Source organism: Sprattus sprattus (assembly GCF_963457725.1).
Source record: "Sprattus sprattus genome assembly, chromosome: 13".
Classification (NCBI taxonomy): Eukaryota; Metazoa; Chordata; class Actinopteri; order Clupeiformes; family Clupeidae; genus Sprattus; species Sprattus sprattus.
In genome coordinates this window covers 17328887-17355472 of record NC_137911.1, presented here as the reverse complement: position 1 = coordinate 17355472, position 26586 = coordinate 17328887, and the positions used below count along the sequence as shown (strand labels likewise).

General features: G+C 43.8%; 1 protein-coding gene across 1 annotated transcript in view; it reads left to right on the top strand.

Annotated features, from left to right (window-relative positions):
- adck1 (aarF domain containing kinase 1) overlaps positions 1–26586 on the top strand; it is a gene marked incomplete at its 5' end in the record, with an annotated part of 122003 nt that overhangs the window by 81040 nt on the left and 14377 nt on the right. Inside the window, 2 exons of the mRNA XM_080849847.1 lie at positions 12306–12455; positions 13627–13824. Of these exons, the coding sequence (XP_080705973.1) occupies positions 12306–12455; positions 13627–13824 (348 nt within the window). The remainder of the gene's footprint in view (positions 1–12305; positions 12456–13626; positions 13825–26586) is intronic.

Genomic DNA, 26586 nt, shown 5'->3' with positions numbered 1-26586 from the left:
GTGTGTGTGTGTGTTTAGGGAAATGTACAGGCTGTGTGTTTGTGGGAGTTTACAGACTGCTGCCAGCCTGGGCCTGACGTGCATCTTAAGGCGGCAGGATGATTCATTTCCATGGGCTGGTATCATCTTAGCATCCCGCTGTGAGGCTCTCTTTACACACACCCACACTAGCACACACACACACACACAGGCACACACACACACACACATACACAAACATCCCCTTACACACATACAAGCACATACACACTAGAACACTCAAATATTCACACATACACAGTTACACACTCAAATATACACACACACACACACACACACACACACACACACACACACAAGCTCACACACTCGTCTCACTCGTCTCATCTCCATCTCCATCCGTCTCTTCTCGCGCCTGGCTGGCGCTGGCTCCAGCCCTGACAGTGATAGATGGCTGTCACTTAGGGAGGCTGCAGTGGCTGCAGGCCTAATGAAAACACCATCATTACTGCTCAAGTGACAGAGAGAGAGAGAGACAGAGAGTCCACTGCCTCATGGTGCATTTCAATGCCCTTCCAAGGCTAGGCCCAGGCCCTACTCTACGGGACTGATAGATATTGGGGGATTAGGGACAGGATACTAAAGAAAAAAACGCTGGCCTTTTACACACATTACATTTTTACCACTCAAGTTTACCACTGCTAATACTACTTATAATAATGAAGATAATAACAATAGTATTTGTATTATTATTATTATTATTATTATTAATAATTATAACAACAACAACAACAACATTGGTCAATGGTCTACTGACTATTCACTTTCTATTCTTGACCTCTAAAACTAGCACCCATATCTGAGAATCACCTGCTCTCTGTGTATTTGCATTGTTCCCTCTTGTTTCCGAATGACTAGACAAAACCTTGTAGAAATGAATGTGTTGACATTCCTGCATGGAGTACAGATGCTGTGTGGCCCTCATGGTGCACACTGAGCAGTGCATATGACTCATTTTGAGCAGGATCATGCATAAAATGACAAAGCCACCCAGAGCCTCCTAAGTGTATTGTTCCATTAATGGCACATTAACTAACCTCTTTTGTGCGTGTGTGTGTGTGTGTGTGTGTGTGTGTGTGTGTGTGTGTGTGTGTGTGTGTGTGTGTGTGTGCTTGCATGCGCACATGGATGTGGGGGTGGATTTCCTGATTACCACACAGGAAGCGTTTCAACCACCCCCCCCCCCCCCCCCCCAACATACTTACACACACACACACACACACACAGACGTACCACAATGATAAATGGAAAACACATAATGGATAGTCATTAGGAACAGCACCTAGCCCCTTTGAGGCAATTTGTTTGCCATCCTTATTTAAGTGGCGAGCTGGATGATTAATGGTATGCACGGGCTGCAGCTGGCCCTTCCATAAGCATTGCGTTGTTTTACAAGAGTGCTTTGTAACGGAGGCGTTTCACCGGCGCCCACCAGAGAATGCCCGTCAAATCCGCCGCCTGTCGCTAAAGGTGACTTTGAACCAACTGCAGCTCCAACTACACCCCACACGATCAGAGAGAGGTCTGCATGGAAAATGAACACAGCAGATTGCTGATATGATAGGTTCAGCAATATAATTTTACAGTATTAGCGCTTTGTTGGTTGATACTGAAGACCACTGCCACATGTTTGCCTATGAGCCTCTTTTTGCAGTTATGATTCAGTGTGCTAGTGACGTGTTCCTACACGTGTCGCTGATATTATATTCCGTTATTAGTGTTTGGTTGTTTTGATACTGAAGACCACCGCTCATCTCTGTGCGTCTTTCTCGTTGTAGTTAAGACCCAAAGTGATGATGACGCCTGCCTATCCGCCTGCCATGTGTGCAAGATGAACCTCACGTGTCTCAGCCCTCCGTATTTGGGTCAAGCCCGATCTCTCCCCCCATTCACACACACACACACACACACACACACACACACACACACACACACACACACACACATACACCCACCCCAGCCCCTCAGCACACAGGAAATCAGAGGTGACAAGCGGAGCTGAGGCTGGAGATTGGGAAAGACAGCTTGTCTGAGAGTGGATGACATGCCAACAGATTGAAACAAACACCACCCGCTCGCTACCTGAACCAAATCCCCAGCCATTAGCCAGCAACTCAAAATGGCCGTCCCATCTGGGAGTCACTGTGCGGTAGATTTGCTTTTACTCTATTTGTGCCACGTGGTATATTCAAGTGATGCGGCTTGTTATTTACTTTATCAGTTTGGACATGTTGGAAATACTTTCATTCAAAGTGACTTAGAGTACATGTTTTAGTTTAGGGGGTTTCATTTGTGCAATTGGACTCCATTTTTGATGAGCTGCAGTAGCCATATTTTCCTGCTCTTGTGTTTTGATCATGTGTCAAATGACCTTGAATTAACGTTGAAAAGAAGTTAGTTGAGTCTAACTTTGGTGTGCTTGTGTGTTGAGACTAGCAACAAGTGCCTTGAGCAAGTAACTTTAAAAAGCCATTGATGCGTGTGTTTTTGTGTGTGAGTGTGTGTGTGTGCGTGTGTCAAGGCATGACAGTCGGTCATCCAGGGGGATGGTCTGCTGACTATCCACTCCCCTTATCACCTGTGATCTGCCGTTTCAGCCGAACACGAAGCCGGCAGCATCTGAAAGTGCCTCATTAGATTTACTGCTGGCTACGTGCGCTCGCTTGCTTTAATAAAGCCCATCTCTTTCTTCTTCCTGGATCGATCCGCCCGCAGCTCTTAGACTGCAGCAGATTACAACAGCAAGACATAAAGAAGTCTAAACCCTTCTCCATGTTTTTTTTTTTTTAGTTTCTTTTTTTTATTTGTGCACCAGAGAAATTCAGTGATGCCGGGGTTTATAGTGTCCCTGTAAATAATCAGCTGTGGGCTTTACTACTGCGCGTAGTGTAAAGCAGGGCTGTGATGGATCGGGGCTGGCTTCCTGTTTTCATGAAGTGCTCTTAGCAGCAGTAAATAATGGTCATTTTGCCCATTGAGTAGAGTACAGTGGTTGTATGTGTTATTTCACAAACCCTACACTACACTCAAGGGATGACTGTGGACTAATGCTGAAAGTGACATGATTGACAGCTGACGCTTTGTTTTGATATTATTTTCTTTTCTTTTTTGGGGGGAATATTGAGACCTGTAGGCACTGTGTTGAAGAAAAGTTAGACATAGACATTTTACATACTTACACAGTCATAGCCCTACAGTTTGTACTGAAGTATAGAGAAACTAAAGACACACATCTTATATGAAAATGCATTTATATAAAAATGCAACAGTTTGTCAGAAAAATTGTTGTGGCATTGGTATGTTTGTTGTGTCAGATTTCCTTGCTTTTGGCCCGCATGTTTCCGCTACGTTAAGCCATAAATAATGCATGAGAGCTCCTGTGCTCTTTGAAAATTGACATTTTGTTCAAACGTGCAGAGCTCTTGCCCCAGGGTTATAGAGTCCTGCTCGGTGTAGTAGAAAAACGTATGGGGAAGTTTTCGGGGGCTAGTGTTCCATATTCACCCATACAGGAACATGAACCTGCATCGGTTCTCCAATATTGTTTCCCTTCTGCTTGTTGTCTGCTGGGTTGAGGTAAAATTTACATTTGGATTCATTGATTCATCAGACCCCCTTGTCTAACGTGACTTGTGTGGACAATGCAACCTTGTCCTAAGCTTCTTTTGGAACGCAGTCGCTGGGGATTTTTGTTCTGCAGCTCAGGCCATTTTCCTTTCAACTTCTCTGGAAAAAACGCCCTACGTCAAGTGCTTTTTTGACAGCTGTCCAATCGCAATAGGAGCAGCAATGCCTGTCGTGTTTCATAGAAATATCAAAAATGGCAAAGATAGCGTCGGAGGAACTTATTATGTTCGAATCAGAGAACTATATGACATGACGTTTAATCTGTATCACCAATATTAATTTGTGGACTAAAACTAGACAGGTGCAAACAGACAAGAGTTTCTGGTTAGCTTTTCTGGTTAGTTTGTTTATTGCAGTCGCTAGTAAAACTAACCTGTTACCAAATGTTACCTCATGTTATGTTAGATTAGCATAACTTGATACATCTTCATGTATACATCAAGATACATGAAAAAGTGCCATTGATCAGCATTACGTCTAAACACAGCCTGTGTTCAAACCCATGTATCAAACCCACGACCTTGGTGTTGTTAGTACCTTACTCTACCAGTCGAGCTGCAGGAACACAACTAACACAAGCAGCAGCAGATTCCAGAATCAATCTTATTCATGGGCCATATCTGGGCCTGACTTACTCCAGACTCAACCACTCTCCGTGTGGAAGCTCTGCTTCGTTCTGTGAGCCATCCTGTTTGGCTCGCAAGGTATTACTCATATTGGGCCGTCTCGCCTTCTCTCATTTCTTCCCCTCCCCTCCTTGCGTTCAGAAGAGTAATGACGCGTGAGAACACACCAGTCAAATCAGGCATGTATCCCAGTAACCTCTGCACCTGGAGACACGAGGCAGATTGGTCCGAGGTCCACGCATGTGAAATGGAACAGTGAGGGGTAAAATAACCTTTAATCTACCCCCAGACCTCTGTCACCTGTCAGAGAGAGAGAGAGGGGGGGCTTGATAGATACAGAGAGAGAGAGAGAGAGAGCTAGGGAAAGAGAGTAGCAGAGAGAGGAAGATGTCTGTTGGGGTTGTTTTGAGGGCTGCCTAGCACCTGACCCACATCTGTGAACATGGGGCACGTGGATCAGACGCAGGAGGCATTGGAGGCATTGGAGGAGAGGAGAGGAGAGGGGAGGGGAGACAGGAGAGGAGAGAGGGGAGAGAAGAGAGGGGAGAGGAGAAGGTAGGAAATGCAGACAGCAAACCTCAGCCTCAGTTCCCCTCCTGTCTCTGCACAATGCCTGCTATTTATAAAGGCCTGTCACAAAAGCTTCTCCATCTTTCTACTTCTCTCTTACTCTCTCTTTTTCTCTCTGTCAATTCAATTCCATATGCTTTATCAGCATGACCATTTAAAGAAAATAGTGTTTCCAAATCAAAGAACATGAAACTATGATAACTATAACTGAAAATACTTGCACACACACACACACCCTCATACACATTTACATTGACTTTAGTTAATGTAGAAATGAGTTGAGGTTAACTCTTTGCCGGTCAATGACAGGGACAGTACAATTTCTTTTGTGAGAGTTGCAGAAAAGTGGACACCAGGCACGTGAAAACAGTGCTGCCAAATAGGGAAAAGCGCCGGATTTGAGATTGCTGGCTGATGTCGGAAGACAACTTCAAGTTCAACTGTGTACTGTTGAGACTACTATGAGACCAGACATGGGGTTGTATTTTGCACACTTTAATTAACGATTCCCTTTGAAGATGCTAATACGGAAGCATTTGAAGCTAAAGTATCTGGAACTGGTAGCAGAAACGAGGGAATGAGGTTGGCCAGCACACACAAGCCCAGCGGAGATAGGTGTCAGAGGCTTTGTAGTTGAATCAACCACAACACTTCTGTTGGATTTTGGTTTTCAAGGACGATCACTGAAAGGGGCTTGAAAGGTTGAGGCTGCTGAAAAAGCGAGCCAGTGGTAGTGGCTGAGCTCTATGGTTGGGCAGTCATGTTGGGTTTAGCAGTTGTGGGCTACAGTCAGCACAGCAGTACTGTCAAGGAAGGCCTATAGGGATCCCGGGTACAATATGTGGCACATGTTGTGGCGGTCACCAGACAGTAGTGGGTTGTTGTGTAACCATGACTTTTTTTTTGGTCTGCCTTTCTCTATGGTCAGACTGTGGTCACTCAGCCTTTACTTGGCCAGGAATCATTTCTGCTTTGTATCTCCCGCAGTGTAAATATACTCTCTTTTTAAAGTAGCATTCCGGATCAATTACTAAACGCTTATGATATGCTAGTGGCTAAAACTAACGAAATCTCTTGAAATGTGCTGACTTTTACATTATGACAAACTAGTTAGTCAACAACTGTCCTAACACAGTCAAACATCGTGCAAGTGCAACACAAGACAAAGCAAGACGGCAAATAAGCTACTTAATAGTTCGGCAGACAGTAAAAAGTCGGGCGGCTTCAGGCAATCCTACATTTAGCAGTAATATGCCTATGGACCCTGGTATGGCAATGGCACGGTGGCGATTCTCCATATTAGAAGTCATTCTAGCGCCACTATTCTTTTCAAGCTGTTATTTTAAGGTAAAACTGCTTATCCTAACCCTAATCCTGAAGTACAATTGTTGCATAATGCTTCTTTACAGTCTTATATGTGTTTTGGTGTTAGAAGTTACTGGTTTTCAAAACCAACTGATTTAGGGACTGGACTTGGGATTGAAATGCCTTAATTAATAGTGGGGGCTTAGTTTTAGATGCATCCAGAATTTCAGTGATCTTTTTGGGATATCAGTTAATAATGGAAATTGGCCTCCTTCTGCCCTTCATGCATTTGTGGGTGTCTTTCTTTGTCCCAAATACAGATTATTGGCATGCAGTGCTTCTATTGGGTGTTTGTCCCATCTCGTGTATGGGCCAATCTACCGAATTGATGCAAAGTCATGTCGGATATATTTAGAATTTTTTTATGGTTTATTCCCAAAACTTCCGTCCGTATGTATATTGTACCATATCTAAAGTACACATATCTAGTAAAAGAACAGTCAAGTTTTATATTGTATTTTCAGAATGTGTTGGAATGTTTTTCCTCTTCCAAAAATTGTCACTACCGAAACATCACATTTACTATAGTAAAAAAGTATTATTATTGACCTGTTCAGATTGTGTTTCCTTCCCTTCTCTGAAGAGTGTTTTTACAAATATTTCTTGAAGGTTTTCACAATGAAATCCATAGAAATTAATTTTTTACCAAATTTTCAAGTTTCGTTAATTGAAGAAAACATGTGTTTCAGTAGTGACAATTCTTAAGGTTACACGTCGATTTTCAGACTTTGGAACACATTTATATAAAAACTATGGGTTTTAGCTACTTACCATTCAACCATGAGGGACAGAGATCAGTGTCACTGCATGGTCAAAAATGCAGAGTTGTGGCTAAAACACAGGTTCAGCCAATGGACTAAAACTCTTGTGTTTCGGTAGTGACATGAAAACTAGGGACATGATTTTTTGAGTATAGTAAATTGATTTAAAAATTAAACACACAATAAATCTAAATATTCCAAGTTCTGTTTCAACCCAATCATAAAGATCTTTGAAATTAAATCATTGAAAAAAATCTAAAAAAATTGAAAAGTGTTTTTTAAAGGCATTGAAATTTAGATGTCAGGGTTGGGGACAGCTACTTCCCAATAGAAAGTACCCTATAAATGATGATTTTGTATATATTTAGCTTATCACTATCTCATGTAATGCATTGGGTTTATATAGACCATAACATTTTCCAATTAAATTTCTATGCCTAAATACCTAATTGTTTTGTAAATAGTTTTTATTGTTGAGTGACTGCATATTACACAAATTCTTATCACACTTTCTCTCTCTCTCTCTCTCTCTCTCTCTCTCTCTCTCTCTTTCTCTCTCTCTCTTTTATTCTGTCTCTCTCTCTCTGTAATGTATTGAGATGTGTTGGACTCAAATGCTCAACTCGGAGACAGAGATGATAAAAAATTACTTTTACTGAATGGTTTTGGTACATGGAGTGGCAGTCCAGTAACAAAATACACAATTCCAATAAGAGTTGGGCAGCGGCAGAAGTCGAAGGAGATCCAGTACAGGTTCGGTACACAAGTAAGACAGTCCAAAAACAAACACACAATCCCAATCAGTGTCAGGCAGTAGCAGGGTTCGTTGAAGATCCAGTCCAGGTTTGGTACACGGGTAGACAATTGTTAAAAAGGCAGAGGTACAGACAGGGAAAATGCAAAAGCAGAGTCGATTACACAGGCCGGGGTTGGAATCATTAAAAACTTAATTATCATTGAAATCGCGGGGACGCTTGAGACACAGGGAAACAAAGATGAACTGGCAACGAGACACAGGAACACACACAGAGTAAATACACTAGGTGATGAGGAACAGGTGCAAACAATTGGGGAGGGGCAGACAATCAACAAGGTGGAGCACACACAAGGCAGGGAGTGAGGAGTCTGAAACGAGAGGAGAGATGAGTAAACAACAGAAGAATAAATGATAAATATCAAGCCAACTTAACTAGTAAACAGGACTGGACGTAACACTCTCTCTCCTACCTGCTTGCACTCACTGTCTCTTTTTTTTCTGTCTGCTGTTTCACATTTTACCTACTTTCTCTTTCTGCCTTTCTTATGGTATCTCTCTTCTGCTGTTCATCTCTCTCTCCCGTGTCTCCTTTTTACAGTCTCTCTCTCTCCCTCATTCTCTCCCCCTGTATGAATACACTGAGTGATTAGTGGCCAACCGCAGTAAAGGCACAATAGACGTGGAGCAGAGCTGAGGATTCCTCTGCTGCGTCACCGTGTGTTTAGGTGTGTCTCTGCTGCTGCGTCACCGTGTGTTTAGGTGTATCTCCTCTGCTGACTCACCATGTGATTAGGTGTGTCTCCGCTGCTGCGGCACCGTGTGTTTAGGTGTGTCTCCGCTGCTGAGTCACCGTGTGTTTAGGTGTGTCTCCGCTGCTGAGTCACCGTGTGTTTAGGTGTGTCTCCGCTGTTGAGTCACTGTGTGTTTAGATGCGTCTCCGCTGCTGCGTCACCGTGTGTTAAGGTGTGTCTCCGCTGCTGAGTCACCATGTGTTTAGGTGTGTCTCCGCTGCTGAGTCACCGTGTGTTTAGGTGTGTCTCCGCTGCTGAGTCACCATGTGTTTAGGTGTGTCTCCGCTGCTGCGTCACCGTGTGTTTAGATGCGTCTCCGCTGCTGAGTCACCGTGTGTTTAGATGCGTCTCCGCTGCTGAGTCACCGTCTGTTTAGATGCATCTCCGCTGCTGATTCACTGTATGTTTTGGTGGTTCTCCACTGCTGACGCCAGCTCCTCCTACCTGCATGATTCTCCTGCTCACTAGGTCCAGCTGACGCTCAGCGGAACGTATGGAACACACACGACTCATTTTACTCAAGCTGACAAGCAGCCAAACAGGAATGCCCCTTTTTACCGAACCTTCTCTTTTTTTAGTCGGAGATGTTGGATTCTTCCCCCCTTCGGTCAGGCCGTGCATTGTGCTGGCATTTGCCAAGGGGACAGTATGGCAGCAGGTCTGAGCAAGCCGGCAGTGTCATACCTGAACGAGCTTGTTAAATCAGCTGGTTTAACCTCCCATGGTTGAGCGGTCAGGTGTGCTGTGGCATGATGGGATGGGATCCTACATGTGTCCACAGTGCACCCACCGAGTGCAACATGGGCCGTTTCTATGCTGTGCTTTTTCCCCAGAGGTCACCAGGCCATCGCCACGGAGGTATAGCTTCATCAGCTCTGCCAAATGGGACAGAAAAATAGTAATTTCGTGTCCGCGTGCGCCCAGACGGCAGGTTGTGTTTCTCGGAAGAGCCACAGAATGATCTTCTAAAGGCAGAGGAGAGGGGGAAGAGAGGAGGTTAGAGAAAATTAGAGTGGCAGAAAAAAGAGAAAAACAGAGTGCGATAGAGGGATGATGAAAGATGGAGGGAGTCAGAGAGAAATACAGATGGAGAATGAGCGCTAGAGAGGGACAGGGCGAGAAAGAGAGAGACAGAGAGCAGGGGGGGAGTGATGCAGAGAGCACAGAGAGCAAAGCACGACCCTTGTTGCCACTCTCACAAACTAATTTTGCACTTCATTGATGCAGCCTTTAATCAATTACAAATATTTGTTGCTGCGGTAGCCCCTCGCCAGTAAATTGGCTTTGGTGTGCGAGGCCGTGTGTACACACAGGCCGTGTGTATGTGTAGTGTGTGTGTGTGTGGCTGTGTGTACACACAGGCCGTGTGTATGTGTAGTGTGCGTGGCCGTGTGTGCACACAGGACGTGTGTATGTGAAGTGTGTGTGGCGTTCACGAGAGAGAGCAAGCGAGCGAGCGGCCGTCTCGGCGTGGCTTGGCTGTAATCTGCATTATTCATGAGTGACACTGGCCTGTATTCCACATCTCTCTGATTTTCCTAGAGGTCCACCGCCGCCAATCAAAACAAGCATGAAAAACAACACCACAATACCACAAGACTCAGATCAGAACAACATCACATGCAGACGTTACAAGCTACTGTCTTTCTGCTTTTAACCGCTCTTTCATATTTAGTTTTAGTTCATTATGGGTGGCTGCTCCATTCTTGGCCATCGCACACAGTGAGGAGGTATGTGTGTAACTCTCAGTGATGGCCTTCAGATATATATTCTAATATCACCTTGCCAAGGACTAGAATGATTTGCATGTAGTTTGTTTTCACTCTAGGAATTCTAGTTTGCATATACATTGATATTCCAAATCTTGAACACATTCTTGATGACCTCGCCTTTGTTCAGTCATATCGTTCCTTCATCGTTGTCTCCAGGCTAATGCATGTGTGTAGTGCAGTACAGTGTGCAAGCGCACACAGGGCAGAGACATTTGGTGGAGTCATAGGTGACTCCCTATCGCACTTTACCTTTAAATTGAAGCGTCTAGCGCTCAATCTCCACCCTCCAGCTAGATTGCTGTCTACAGACCGCCATGTTAGTCTTCCATTAACACACAGCCATGTTGTGCTCCTGCCTCGGGAAACGCTCCACATCTCTCTCTCTCTCTCCCTCTTTCTTTTCTCCCTTTCTCTCTCTCTCTCTTCCTACTGGTGACTATTGATGACTTCCTGTTCAGCTAAAGCAGGGTGCTCAAATCAGTGGAAACACTCCTCACCCATCTGTTGGTGAGAAGGGTTGCACTACACCAGCCTATAATGCAGGGCTACCAGATGTGAATGGGAGGAGAGGGATGAGGAGGAGGAGTAGGAGGTGGTGGTGGAGGTGAGAAACACCTGCTGGTCAAATCCTACTCATTAGTTAAACTTCAGGGGACTTCAGGTCTCTGACTCTGGAGTCCTGCTCATAAGGATACAAAAATAGCCTAGCAAGAGCTAACAAAACAGCATAACATCAACAACACTTAGAAACGGTAAACCTGTCATGCTTCATTTTAACCAAAAATTAGCTTCGTAAGTTACTTCCTGCTTTGTACTTTCCACCTTTGGTGCTTTGTCAGAGAGAGAGAAAGAGAGAGTTTTTTTTTTTTTAGGTCAAGCGGTGGTCATGGCTACGTAGCAGCAGTGTCACCATGAAAAACATCATTCCGGCGTGACCGGGAGTGAGTCAGCTCCGAACATGACTATTAAGTGTTTGTGCCCAGCGCTCTCCTCTTAGTGGCTTTGTGAGCGAGCGTCAAAGCCCACTGATTGCTCATAGCTTTTTTCTGGAGTAGCTCACGTAGAGTCCTTTCACGACATTGTGCTCATTTTCTATTGCACTGCCGTCTTCTTCGTCGTGATGCTCTCCTGAACGTCCACATGCTATAATCAAGCGTGAGTCAGCACAACCTGAACCTCACCAAAATTGATCTGCCATCGTCCACACAGCCTTTATTGTAAATAGCTCGGCCGATGAATAGGGCCAAACGACTTTCCGTGTGGTTAAAGAAAGAAAACCCTCGGAAAGGCCTTTTTCGCTCTACGCACACGACTCTAAGCGTAATTGCAAAACTGATGCGGAAAGGGGGAAGTGCGTGATGCGGACCCCCTCCCTGTCGGAGGCTCATTTCCATACGGCGTGCTGCAGCCAGCTCTTTCCCATTCTGTCCGGGTTTGGAGCTGATCTTTATCGCAGCTGATCTTCAAAGAGGGGGAACAGTGGGTGGAATAATTGTATCTGGTGTCTCCATTCGCAATAAACTCTTCTGCTGTTATCAAAGTTTCCCCTCCCTCCCTACTTCCCTTTTTTCTCCCTTCCCATCTCCCCCGTCCTCTCTCTCCCCCTTCCGCTCTCTCCCTCTTCCCCCGCACGGAAGAAGTTATTTCTCTAAATGCTAAACACTGGCACTGGAGGATGAGTGTAAATGGTGAGCTGCTCTGAAGGGATGATGGGCTGGGCTGGGATGGGCTGGGCTGGGCCATACTGCTAATGCCTATGACAAGAAGCAACCCTTGTTATGTCTGTGCTGCTCAACCTGCTCAGATACATGTCCAGAGATAGTCATGCTCTAACCCCTCCCCCCCCCCCCCCCCCCTTCTCTCTCACTCTCTCTCTCTCCTGTTATCTCTCTCTCTTTCTCTCTCTCTCTCTCCCACTCTCTCTTTCCCTCGCTATCTTTCTCTCTCTATCTCTGTTTCTTGTTTTGTCTCTGGCTTCTATCTCTCCCCCCCTGTAGATCTCGCAGGGCCTGGGGAAGATGTACAGTGAGATGATATTTGTGAACGGCTTCGTGCACTGCGACCCACACCCAGGCAACGTCTTGGTGAGGAAGTGTCCAAGAAGCAATAAGACGGAAATTGTGTTACTCGATCACGGCCTGTATCAGGTAAGACATCACGCCGGCCTTCCCCGGAAAAGCTAATTCATCACGTATTACACCCCATAATTCACCCGCTTGCTGCCGAGGCAACAACAGACCCAGACCCACCCTCTGAGCTGAAACTGAAAGCACACTATTAAAGAACTTGCCTCCCAAGCTAGATATGAGGCTATGAGCCCAATGCATATCTAAAATCTGTGTTTCTGCGGTACTATTTAACATCCCTGGGCAGTCAACAGCTAACGTGTCTCAGCTCCCACCATATGTTTATTGTTTTTTTGATTTTGAGGAACCCAAACATAAACTCATATTTCCCAACAATTACGATAAATACTGTCAGTAAATTAAATATAAGCTAGGCTGCCCTAAAGCTGAACTAAACTGATATCTCCGTCGACCTCCAAAGCCCGGCACTGGCATCCGGTAACAGTGTTGTTTTTGTTGTTGTTAGTTCGTTGTAAATGCATTCATGAAGATAATTTGGTGATAAATATGCAGTTGTGATAAAAGCAGAGGAGCATTTGAGAGCTGGGCCCATCACGACGGCCATAATGGAACCAATTTGTGAGTAATGACTCTCGGAGTTTAGCTGGTATTTTTGCCTGGAAAATCTCCCAGCCATACGTTGTTTCCATATTAATGAAGCGTCGGGAGGCGTAAATGGAGCCTCTTCAGATGGCTGGCCAAATTCTGCATCTCTTCTTTTCAGGCATTAAAACATCATGTTCAAGAACAGCAATTAAGCACATTACAGACGTGTAGTGTCACATGTTTTTAACTCTCACTCCTGCTGCCTGAAGGGATCTGACTACATGTTTGGTCGAACGCCATTTTACACTGACGGGCCTCTAGCTACCATTGTTTTTATTTTTCTGTAATGCAAGTAGAATAGAGGCTTGTGCACAGAGAGTTGCTCAAAGGTGTTTTTGTTGTTCTACAAGAAGCCAAATTGTGGAAATATGTATCATCTGAGTTTGTGATCTATCCTGATGTTGGGCGTTGGGTTTCCCATATTTGACTTTAAGTTTTGAATCAGTTGTCTTATGAACATGAACAGCCAGCAAACAGCTACACAATTGCCACTTTCACTGGCACACAAATGTATCTCTATGTACGTAATTTGAAAACCTCTCAGACCCACCAGTGCTAACAGTACTACTCTGTGCCGCTGTCCAAGGTGCTGAAGGAGGACTTCCGACTGGATTACTGCCGCCTTTGGCAGGCCCTGATGAAGGCTGACATGAAGGGCATCGAGAGGTACAGCCGGCGCCTTGGGGCCGGGGACCTGTACCCGCTCTTTGCCTGTGTGCTCACCGCCCGCTCCTGGAAGTCCGTCAGCGAGGGCATCAGCCAGACGCCTGTCACCACCTCAGAGGTGAGCTCACACTCCCTGTTCGCACACTGTCTCTGTAATGTCGCTTCCTGATTTGTAGAACACTGAAACACAAAGAAAAATGACGACACTAAATTCTCATGTTTTTCCCCTCAAGTATCATCGCATAAGACATCAATGACAAAAGTTCTTTATGTTCTCCTTCAATGGTTCTGGTAGTTCACAACTTACAGTATGTTCCAAGAAACATAAAGGCATCTGTGGTGTGTGTGAGTGTGGTTGTGCATGAACGTCTGTACCTTTGTTATTTGAGTGTGTGCGTGTGTATATGTGTGAATGTGTGTGGGAGAGTGCAGCATCCGGTTGCCTCCCACCTGGGTGGTGTTTGGCCGGGGCGGCGATGTTGAGGGTTGGGGAGTGGAGGCTGGGCCGTGTGGACCCTGTCCCAGCCGGAGCTGCCCTCTGTGGGGGGACGCCAGGCCATCTGTGGAGCAATGGGGACATTTATTTATACATGCCTTACGCAACACTGTGCAGCTTTCGGCTCAGGAGCAGCTCTAGATGCACGGTCCGCCACAGCATTGCATCCTTATATAGCAGTGTACTAATCTATCCTTTTAAAGCAGGACACCCTTATGGTCCAGTATGGTCCTGTATTAACCCTTATACAGCAGTACAGCCCATTTAGATTGAGGAAGGAGGTGGTGGGGGAGTCGATAATTAGATATCTAAAGCAGCTTTTCAGTATCTTAAACATGCACAGGTACATTAATAACGTAGCATCGTGTATTTACATGTCAAGTACATTGCAGTCAAACTCTTAATTTACTGAAATTGTGTGAGTACATTGTGCTCAAGGCTTCTTCCACTAGCATGGTTTAACCACACTGTTGTTTGCCAGCCTAAGCAGAGAGGAAGTACATAGTGTTCTAACCCCAAATTGCCCAAGGTAAGGTATGCAGGTCCATTGAGACTTACTAAGAATCCTTAAACTACCCCATATCTTATGTCGTCAGATGATCTTTAACCATGCTGGTTTCACACCCCTGTTCAGTGAACAGATCAGACCAGTTTCATCATGTTGACAAACCAGGGAGGGAAAAGTTTAGTATACCTTCACATCTTCCTACTGAAACATGTCAGCACCCAGCTTCACACATTCAGACTCAATTCCAATGTACAAGATGCCATTTTAAGAGAAGCAGATAAAAGTTGTTGAATGCAAGGCCAAAGCAGTTCGGGGTTAATAGAGAGAGCAATGTTTTATTTGGGATAGGAATAAGCTGAACAACATCTTCACTCAGGGATATAAAGGATGGAAAATACATCATTGATTTCTTTTTTTATTGTTATTCCTACCTAACCATTTCTACACATTTATGGCCCACTGCATACCCCAAAGGTTTCAAGCAGACGTCCCTCACACACATTGAACTTTGTTGGCCATTATGGATCTCCTGGATGCCGGTTGCAGCGTTCTGAGGGACATGGCTGAATGTGTGTCAGTTAATGTGCTGTGACGTGCATCCACTATCTGCGTGAATATCCACTAATGGGTTGGATCAAGCAGGCTAGGGAGACACACCAGGTGATGAAGAGGCAACCTGCATTATTCATTATCAAGCTGTAGGTGGCTCGCGCTTTGTGCATCTTAGGATGTCAGTTTGAATATTCTTGTGACAGAACTAGTGGCAGAAGTAGAAGTACTAATGTGCGCTTTAGTGTAGATTTGCCTAGCGTCTGGACTTCTTTATGTTTATCAAAGTAGTTACTGCTGTTGTTAAAAACAGTTATGTTTCCCGCCTCAATCTAGACAGCGGCAGCGGCAGAGCATCTCCTGTGCTGTTAATGCCTCATGTCTTAACGTCCAACTGAACTTGGTGTATTTAACCTGATGTATTTATGACAAACCAGGAAAACTGTGTTCCTCGTTTCTCAGTTCCGGATGTAAAAGTTCAACAGGCTCTGATTCCCGAGCTGTGGTTTTCACCTGTAATTCCAACACTCAACCCTCTCTCTATCTCAGTATGCTGTGGCCATCTTGCTTTTGTGTCCCAAAATGGAAATGAAAGAAACACACCAGTTGCCACTTATCCCTTAAACACCCTCTGTCCTCCCCCCGGCATGTTTGCTACTCCATCAAATTACGAGGATGTTTTGAAGTAGTCTGGTCTAGGATAATTGCTGGCAATTATAAAAGCCTGCTTCCAAATGTACAGCTGTGACCTTTGTGTATAAAAGGAGCCTGTCTGATTTGCATAAGAAAGCTCGATAAGGACATATTGTATTGTGAGTATGGGATAATGAGTACTAAAGCATTTAGCAACAGAAAGATAGCAAGTATGGAAGGAGCATAAATGCCCGGCACAACGTGCTGGCAACAGTCTTGAGTCGAAGTGAGTTTTACCCCCACAAAAACAGAATGTAACATTGATTCATTTGTCACTCAGCTGTCGTGTACTGGTCATATAAATGCAGACTTACTGACTCTGTGCCTGCCACAGAGCCCAGCAGCCGATGAAAACTGCCGTGCTCTGAAAGAGGCACAAGTGACGCAAAGCAAGCCGTGTCATGTGCCATTACCTGTAGTTCGAGCAGCATTTTGAAGGTGGCTTATTTCCATATTCAACACTTTTATCCTACACTTCTATCCAGAGTTACTAACAGTAAAAAAGTATATATTTTAGTGTACGTGCTTCCTAGCTATTGAACAACAATTGTCCAATACATTTATTTTGTCTTCTTGTCAGCAGTAACTACCTGTATACGGTCCGTCTTCTTTGTGGACTGACTAAAAGCTATGTGTAATCTGTTGGATGCCCGGGTAGGTGCATCTTGTGTTAAAGAGTGTAAAGGTAGCATTAAAACATGCGTAGTGTTCAGCTGGCAGCTGCTGTGGACTGTGCTTAGTTCCTGGAAGTTCCTTACTGGTTGGCTCTTGTGCACATGCGGTGGGTTTAAGAGGCCAAGCTTCACAGATGGGGAGAGCAGGGCTCTTTGGCTGCAGTGACTGCACCCCTCACCTCTTGCCCCTACTACTACTACTGACCATGCCTGAGTCACACAATCATTCTCACACTCACAAACACACTCACTAGCTCTCTCTTTCACACACACACACACACACACACACACACACACACACAAGCACATACACACTCCCTCACACACAAAGAGGTCTCTCTCTCTTGCTCTCTCTTCTCTCTATCTCTGCCCTTGTACCCTTTGTTGGTTATTGATTGTCATTCCATCTTGAATTGGTAAACATTGTTCTTTCTACTTTTAAAATGAAATGCATCTTATCAGCACACCTCTTCAGTGCGTTGTTGATTTTTGTTTGTCTATCGCAGAAGACTTTTGATTTTCATTGTTGGAATCAGTGTATTTTATTTGGCTGCTGTAAACGTGTTTGTGTTTGCATTTTAAAGTCTCATTATTCATGAATTTAGTTCTGTGTACTCTGTTTTTTTTTTTATATTGTAACATCAGTGGAAGAGACATGAGAAGTGTATGCACGAAAAGCTTTTTATTGAGACGCAGAGCCTAATTAATTTGATTTTGCGCAGAAAGCAAAACAGAAAAGAGCACGAGAGGCTAAATGAACATTTCAGTTTGGCTTATTTAATTGCATCTTTAATCATTGCACTTAGCTTTAAAAGGGCTTTGGGAAAATAAAATAAATAAATAAAACACCAGTGATTAGCGGGAGGTCCTCGGGGCCGTTGCCAAACCGCATCCACTCATCACCACCGCCAGTAGACACAAAACAAGATCCCCACATTTGATGATTTCTTTTCTCTCTGCGAAGTCATGGAGTCATGGAGACGGCTTGTGCCAAACCTGGTTGACGGCTTGTGCCAAACCTGGTTGACGGCTGTCACAGGTGTTTAAGATGAGGAGGGGAGACTAAAAGGGGGATTCGTTTCGTCTACCATCAGCCCCTCTCTCCCTCTCTTAGGAAACTCAACAAGCTCCCCCAAGTCACCAGGAAGTAACTGAGTCTTTTGTGTGTCCCCTTGTAAAGCACCTTAACATAAGAACATTGTTAGTGGTGTTGTGTAAATAACTACGAATTAAATAAAATTAATTGAACTGACTCTGATCAGAAGCAGCTCCAAACTGGTACCTTTCCTCCAATCAGCCGCTATCTAACAGATTGTATTTACCAATCACAGTAATGACTGCCAGCAGCACTGAGAACTGGAACGCGCTCGACTTTTGATTGACAGAGCCGTCCATCGTCCGCGCCTGTACTCTCTCTGTCGTTATTAATGCTTCCACCATCACCTTTTCAATTAGGGCCGAAGAGCACTCAGGGAGTGGCAGTTTGCAGTGTGTGTGTGTGTGTGTGCGTTACCGTACCGCAATGTGCTGTGCCGCACAGAGAGGTGAGGGGAGCGTTGAGTGAGGCTCGCCAGGTAATTGGTGTTATTGCTTTTAGCCAGACGAGTGTGAGTGCACTTAACGCACAGCTAAAGTCAAAGGGAGAGAGAGAGAGAGGGAGAGAGAAAGGATGTGACTGAGAGAGAGAGAGCGAGAGAGAGAGAGGATTTGACAGAGAGAGAGATGTGTCTGAGGTTCGGGCACACTAAAGCAACCCTGCTCACAAAGAGAGAGAGAGAGAGAGAGACTGGCTGTTTGATAATACATTCCATAGGAGACAGTACATGTTAAATCACTGTGCAGAGTAGATGTGATGCGTCTTATTTAATCTGGGCTCTGGATAGGATTTTGTAGTGGTTCAGTGGGACACCAGGGGCAGATCATAGATAGATAGCAAGCCTTTACTCTTATTGGATAGCTATGCATACAATGAAATTTGGAGCGCCACTCCTGGTGCCAGGAGCGACAACATATAACAACACAAAATACAATCAACTAAAAAAGATTTAGAGTTGAACAAAGTGCCTCAGTGTGGAGTACAAATACTTCCACTGAGGTACGTTGCAAATAAGATCTATACTAGAACTCTAGAATGGAATTCATCCTCTACCTTACCACCAACCGTGTTGGGTCTGTGACTGACTGCACATACTGTATATATAGTATATACAGTCCTGCTCACCATTATTGGCACCCCTAATGGATATGAGCAAACAGGCTATGAAAAAATATGTCTTTGCTGTTTATCCTCTTGGTCTTCCACTCAAAATTTTCATAAAAATCTTACATTAAATAGAAATTATTCTCCAAAACATGTGTGCACAGGTATTGGCACCCCATTTATGACTCAGAGCTATTATCTTGGCAAATGGAGGCTGCACAGAAAATTACATTAAGGGGTGCCAATAATTGTGGCACACATGTTTTGGGGCAAAATATGTATTTAATGTCAACAGTTTTTTTTTTCTTTCAATAATTTTACTTCAATAAAAAGGTAAGATTTTTGTGAATATTTTGAGTGGAAGACCAAGAGGATAAACAGCAAAGACATATTTTTTCATAGCCTGTTTGCTCATATTTACTAGGGGTGCCAACAATGGTGAGCAGGACTGTACATATATATATATACATCTGCTCTGATTTGTTGTGGTTCTGAGCTAGACCTGATCCAAAACCATGATGTAACCCTTCTCTCATCCTCAGTGGTACCACCTCCCATGTTGGGTCTGTGATTGACTGGTGAAGCCCTCAACTACAGCATATGCCCCCCTCACCCTCAAGAAAGGGACAAAAAGAATCAGAAAAAGGAAAAGCAGAAAAAACATCAGCATTCATAGCAGAGTGTCATACATCATCAGTATTAATGCATTCCATTCGTTCCCACAGTCTCTGGGAGAAGCAGCAGGATACTCGGGTACACTCACTCTGTCATTTCCAGACCCTGAGGGGTGCCCCCCCAACCCAACCATAACCCCCCCCCCCACACACACACACACACACACACACACACACACACCCCTCTCCTCAGCCCCGTGTGGTCTCTCTGTGTTCTTCCCAGTTCTGTAGGCGTGACACAGTCGCTGAAGACTTCCATTTAAAGGGAAAAAAAGAAAGCTATTTCACATTTCAAAGAGGCAAGTTTTATTGTACATACACAATTCCAAGAGCAAATCAAATGTTGGCACAGCTTTCTGGTAGAGTCTTGATTAAACAATATGTGTGTGTGATGACACAGTGGAGTTAAATGTAAGCAAATAATATACGTGCTTATAGCACATATGTGTTTGGCATTTAAATATTTAGAGTAAACAGCTGTTTGATAAAGAGAGACATTGGATGGAACAGCTCAGTGAGCAGTATGTTGATTAGCCAAGCTGCTGTGGATGCCATGGTTCCATGACAACATGGAACATGATAGATTCTTCCACCATGCTGACTGCATTATGGGGAATCTCTATAATGAGTGTCTTATAGTCAGTTTCTATGATGAGTGTGATCCATATACATATATATAATACTATGTGACTCATTATGTAGTCTCTTATGGCTAGTGTCTGATAGTGCAACTATGGAGCATCTCTATAATGGGTGTCTTACATTGCATCACCATGGCGAGTGTCTCCGGGCAGCGGTGACGGAGGCCCTTCAGCTGTGTTTGATCTCCTGGGCTCATAAGTGCTCCTGCTGAAGTGCTGGTCTGAGGGCTCATTACGGGGGACATGCCTCAGTGCTGGCCAACTCCTGAAAAACAAAGTGCAGCCTGTTAAAATAATAAAAATGATCATGATAATAATATCAATACTACTACTACTACTACTACTAATAATAATAATAATAATAATATAAATAATATCAGCAATAATAATAATATTAACAACAAGAGCAATCGGAGATTTCTGACCTCAAGCAAGGGTTGACGTTGATAGTAAAGCAAGATCTAAAACGTTCATCTGAACAATAGGCCAAAGTCTACATTCATTGTAAATTTCATTAAAATCCGGTGATTGGTTTTCGAGAAATGTCACTTTAGGTGTGAAAACAAAGATCCGGATCCAGATCCGGATCATCCTGGAATTTTAATGGGGATGTCCCAGGACCAATTTCAGAAAGATCCGCCCAGTAGTTTCTGAGAAATCTTGTCCACAGACAGACAAACAGACGGACAAATAAATAAATAAATTAAGGGACCCGATCGCATAACCTCCTTGCTGGAGGTAATAATAATAATAATAAAAATGATAAAAAAAAGCACGGGGAAAAGGGGGGATGTAGTGGCTTCCATAGTTACCTACCCCTCCCCCACACACACACACATACACACACACACATTCATACAAACACTCCTTATAACCTAACCATACAAACGTCCCCACCTGTAAGCCCACCGCCATTGTGCACCCCAAAATTAGCTTTGCCTCTGTGCTTTTCTCTGGGTATATTGTGGGCTATATCTCGGTGATTCTCCCTATGCCTTAAGCATCTTATCTCTCTCCATATATCTTGCAGACTCCTTGGTTTGTTGGGTTGCGGTGCAGTATGAATTCCTCATTACACGGATTATTACATGTTGTAGTCTAATTACATGCTTGGCTCGTTAAAGGCCAGTCAGGCGTGACTCAGATTCTCCCCTAATTGGAGTTATTGTGAGATGGCAAAATGGTGGAGCTAAAAATTGATCAAACTGCCGTTTCTTGCAAGCCAAGCACTCCGCTCCATTTTGTTTGTTGTGCTCTTAGAAAACAGGAACAAAAATCAAGATCATCACCACTGAATTGAAATGAATGCAATTTACATGTATTGCGGTGTGGGAATGCCTGCTTTGAGGTTGAATAGCAGGCTGCAATCAACACAGCTCAAAGAAAGAGACAGAGAGGGAGGGAGGAAGAGAGAAAGAGAGAAAGAGACAGAGCCTTTTCAGAGAATGCATCCACTCTTTTGCCAAAGAATTGGAAAACACGTGAAATCACTCAGGCACAGCTTGTCTCTGTCTCACAGATTTCATTCTTGTTGACTTTTTTTCCTTTCTTCTGGTGGTGTACTGCAGAAAAAGGTGTTTTCTCTTCGTTCAAGCCTCTCAGATAAGTTTAATTCCTGTGCTTATTTTGGAGAGCTGCAGGTCACGCTTCTTACAGCAAAAAGGTGGTATTCAAGGCAAAAGTCTGTGTTCATCTCTATAGTGGCATTTCAGACACATTAACTAAAGGGTATCCATGTACTATAAATAATTCTCTTTCATCTCAAATAGTTTTAAGCCGTTGTATTTCCACGTAGTTCCAGGTTGGTGGAACGAGCTGCCTAGCACTTAGAGAGCACCTCCTCTCCTTACTTGCACTTCCTCTCCCTTTCTCTTCCTTTTTCTAGCGCTCCTTATCCTTCCTGTGATGCTATCTCCTCTAACTAGTACTTAACTCACACTTACAGTAGTTACATTCCTGTACTTTTTTATTTCTTATGTAAAATAGTATTTATTCTTACAGTAGGTCTCTATTGCTCATAGCTTGATTATTCTCTCTTTTGTACGTCGCTTTGGATAAAAGTGTCTGCTAAATGACTAAATGTAATGTAATGTATTTGACGTCACAGTTTTTTATAGGATGCTTACTGCTCAGAAGAGTATGGCTACAAGCAGTATCGCCACAGAATTGCCTACCAACTAATGACATATACAACAAATTCATACAAATGATTTGCATAAATGTATATAAATATAAGGCCGCTAGTTTCTGTCGCTGGAACATTTGTAATAGCCACCAGTAGAAACCATGAACCACGTATAGTCCATGAAAGGATAACACTATGGGTGGTTTGAGTTTGCTAGATTGAAGGATGGTAGTGATGTGAAAATGCCCAATGTGGGTCAAACACGAGACATAGGGTAGTTTTACTGTGAACAAAGGACCGAACACTTTGGTTAAATCCTGATTTAGGAAAACACGGGTTCTATAAACCCAGAACCCAAATTCACTTTCAATTCGCTCAGTGTAATTGCTGATGATCTTACAGCATGAATCATCAGTGCCCTCATAATTACAGTGCATACGGAATGTTTTCAGACCCTTTCAAGTTACACATTTTTCAGACTCATCTTAAAATAGATTACATTATTTTACAATACTCCACAATGACAAAGCAAAAACAGAGTTTTGGAGTGATTTGTAAATGTATTAAAAATAAAAGTAATATTATGAAATGTACAATTTACATAAGTGTGTAGTAGTACTTGGTTAAAGCATCTTTGGTAGCAATGACAGTCTCTGGGAATGATCCCACAAGCTTGGCACACCTTTCTTTTGGAAGTTTCTCCCATTATTCTTGGCAGAATCGTTCAAGCTCATCCAGGTTGGATGGGGAGTGTCGGTGTACCGACATTTTCAGGTCTCTCCAGACGTGCTCCATTGGGTTCAGGGCCAGATTCTGGCTGAGCCACTCCAGGACTTTCACAGCTCGGGAATATTCCCAAAGCTACCCTTGTGTTTTCCTGAAGGTATGCTTCGGGTCATTGTCTTGTTGAATTGTAAACCTTCACTCCAACCAGAGATCCTGAGCACTCTCAAAAAGGCTCTAGTAAACACATTTCTACAGAAACACGGAAACTATGGTTCTAGTAAATGTGCATTCATTGAAATGGTATGGGATAGGAATGTATTAAAGTGAAAGAGAGTAGAGGGAGGTGAAAAGAGTAGTATTTAGGGGCAATATCTTTGAGTGCTATCACCGCTAACAGTGGACAAACTAAAATACCCGCTGCCTGCATGTATCAAGCCATAAAAAAAGAAAGAAGATTTGGGTTGCTGTCAAAGTCTCAACCCACGGGGGGGGGGGGGGGGGGGGGGGTGGGGGGGGGGGGGGGGGGGGCACTGTGGCGCAAACAGTAGCCCTGACCACCAGTGGTGTAGTGGAGATTTTTTTTGTGGGGGGACGCTAGATGTGACGTCACCAAAAAGGGAATCCCACGTGCACGCGCACACACCGGAAAGCGATCATTTTACAATCCAGATGAAAATTATGAACTTCATAATTGAGCAGAAAAATGTGAACACTGAGAGAAATACAAAACAAAATGGAACGGAGGACTAAAAACTTTGAATCACTTGTGTTGTTACTTTGTGTTGAAATTAAAGCCATTTGATTTGATCAGATCCATGTTGTCCGAAGTAATAGGTTGCTAGGCAACACCTGAAACAAATGGAGTCGTGAGAAGACTTGAGAACTCAACAAAACAGCAAAACGACATGTTTTCGATTCACAATTACCGTTTATTTACTAAATGAAACATGCCATATAATAAACAACTTACTAGGTTAGTAAGTTGTTTATTATATGGCATGTTTCAATGGAATATATGATTCTATTCTAGAAGACCTCAGCAATAATATTAGAAAAGGGTTCAATGTTTCCATGGTTGTTCTTTTTATGTCTCTAAGACGAAAACTCAAAAATAAAAATATCCCGTACGAGGGATATAGACCTTTAGTGTTAATATATTTAAGCAATCTAGCACGAGTGGTATTAGTAAAGGATATCCCCACGGCCACGGGTGGTGTTCGGTCGTAGTCCCAGGCCGAGTGGCAGGTGTGTTTTTAACAGGTGCATTTTCAACTTTGGTTGGTTTCAACGGTATAGAATCTTCCCATTGTCCCAATTTATTATTGTGAAAAGTCCGAGTTGTGATATCCATTCATGGAACGTCTCTCGTCCAATTTTTTTTTGTATAGTGATTTTTTTTTTTTTTACATACCCGAGTGAAATCAATGGGGGGACGGCGTCCCCCCGCGTCCCACTCCCACTACACCCCTGCTGACCACATTCGGGCATGACGCTTAAGGAGGACACAGGTTCGAATCCGGGCCGATGTCATTTCTCCTGTCCACTCCCCACCTCTTCTCCCTCTCATTTCCTGTCCCAATCTTCACTGTTCTGTCAAATAAACTCATAAAAAGCCCAAAAACAAATCTTAAAAACCCCAAGCCAAAAGAGAAGGCAAAGAGCCCCAGCAAAACTTCCAGGGGGAAAAGAAGGGAAAAAGATTTATCTCACCCAATAATGAATCTAAATGAACCAGCAAAACTCCTGCACTCCTGCAGGCGTATCAGGAGAAACAAATCCAGTGAGCCAATACTGTATAACCCACACCAGTCTGGTTTATTCAAAAATTCTGGGGACTGCTCTCTCCCCTCCCATTGATTCCCAAGTCCCATCAAAATCAACTAGAAAGACCCAATAGTACTTTGGTTAGTTAGTGCCTTTAATTTAAGCAGATAATCCTTTGTTTTATCCGTAGTCTTGCAGATTCCCCTATTAAAGGGATAGTTTGGGATTTTTGACATGAATCTGTATGGCATCCCCATGACCAGTGTCATGCAATCACGCTGACTTACCCCCGGCAGCGTCCTGTGAGCAGAGTTCTCGTCCAGTTTTGGTCAAGCCAAAAGTAGTCCGGCAGGTTTGCTAGACCCAGCAAAATAAAACGTTTCTCTTCCCAAAACATTATGTGTTCAAAAGAGTGATATATTTGCATCCCAAAAACATGGTAGTGGAAAAAGTCACACCTCGTTATCACTTGGCCCTATTTTCAGTACGCGCGACACCGCAACCTCACAGCTAGGGCCTACCTGTTTGATTCGCCAATGTTGATTCGCCAAAGTTGCCTGAGAGAAACGTCCGTCACAGGAAAACGATGAAAACTGAGAGTCGATTCACCATCATCTTTGTTGCCACAACCTGGATAGTCGCAAGCCTTCACCATTTTTTTACACTCAGCTTTATGTCAATTTTATCTAATGTTGTCTCAGTTTTCATCGTTTTCCTGTGACGGACGTTTCTCTCAGGCAACTTTGGCGAATCAACTTTCGCGAATTGGCTGAACAACAATAAAGCAAAGATTTTGAACAACAGCTAAATTAATTAGTGAAATGTTTGGCGTGGTTTCAGCGATATGTGTGCACCCAAGTGCTTCAATGCACACCAGCCAAGATAAACCAGTTTAGATTGTATTGTGGTGATGTACAATAAGACATATAGGAGTCACTGTTGCTGGTTAAAAAGTACAACCAAAGTCTGTTGTGTCCGTCATTAGGACGCGATGAAGACGCCCCTATGAAACGTGGCATCACACACTGTCATTGGAGCTATCCAGCTGAAACCTTTTTTTTTGTGTATTCCCCTGTCTTTGAGCCTTCACAGTTTTTCATGTACTTGCGTAGTGTGCTATCTCCATGTCATTTAATGCATATAGCCCTTACATAACTTTGCCTGATCCACTGCTTTGATTTTGCATTCTAACACAAGCGCTTAATGCCCAGCGCCATCAGATAGGCGGCACACAGAGAAATGCCAGCTTGTCATATCTCCAGGGTGGAGCGATGGAGATTGGACTCTTAAGGGCCTTAATGCTTTAGTTACACACTGCTGTGGTTCCACCTCTCATGGGCTCTCTCTAACCCATCAGTTTCTCCCTCTCCTTTCTTCTGTGGCTCTCTCTCTGTCTTTGCATTCATTCTGTCGCTCTGTCTTACTCTATATATCTCACTAACGTGTGTCACTAACGAGGCCCTGGCTTCTCTTATCAGTCCTCTTTCTTTTTGTCTCTGTCTCTCGCTCTCCTCTTTCCTTCCCTCTCTCTCTCTCGCTCCTCTCTTTCCCTCCCTCTCTCCCTCTCTCTCCCTCCCTCACTCTCCCTCCCTCGCTCACTCTCTCGCTCTCTCTTTCCTCTCTTCTCTTCTTCCTCTTTTTGACAAAAAGCTTCCCTATTTTAAATTGATCCCCTTGACTTGATGGAGAAGTCTGTCCTCCAAACACCACGTACCTCCAGAGGTTTCCTTTGGAGTCACAATCACATCCTCATTGTTGGCGCTCGCTTCCGTTATCTGAAATTGAGTTTGTTCTGAAATGAAAAAGTAAGTATTGAGCTTTGAACCAGAG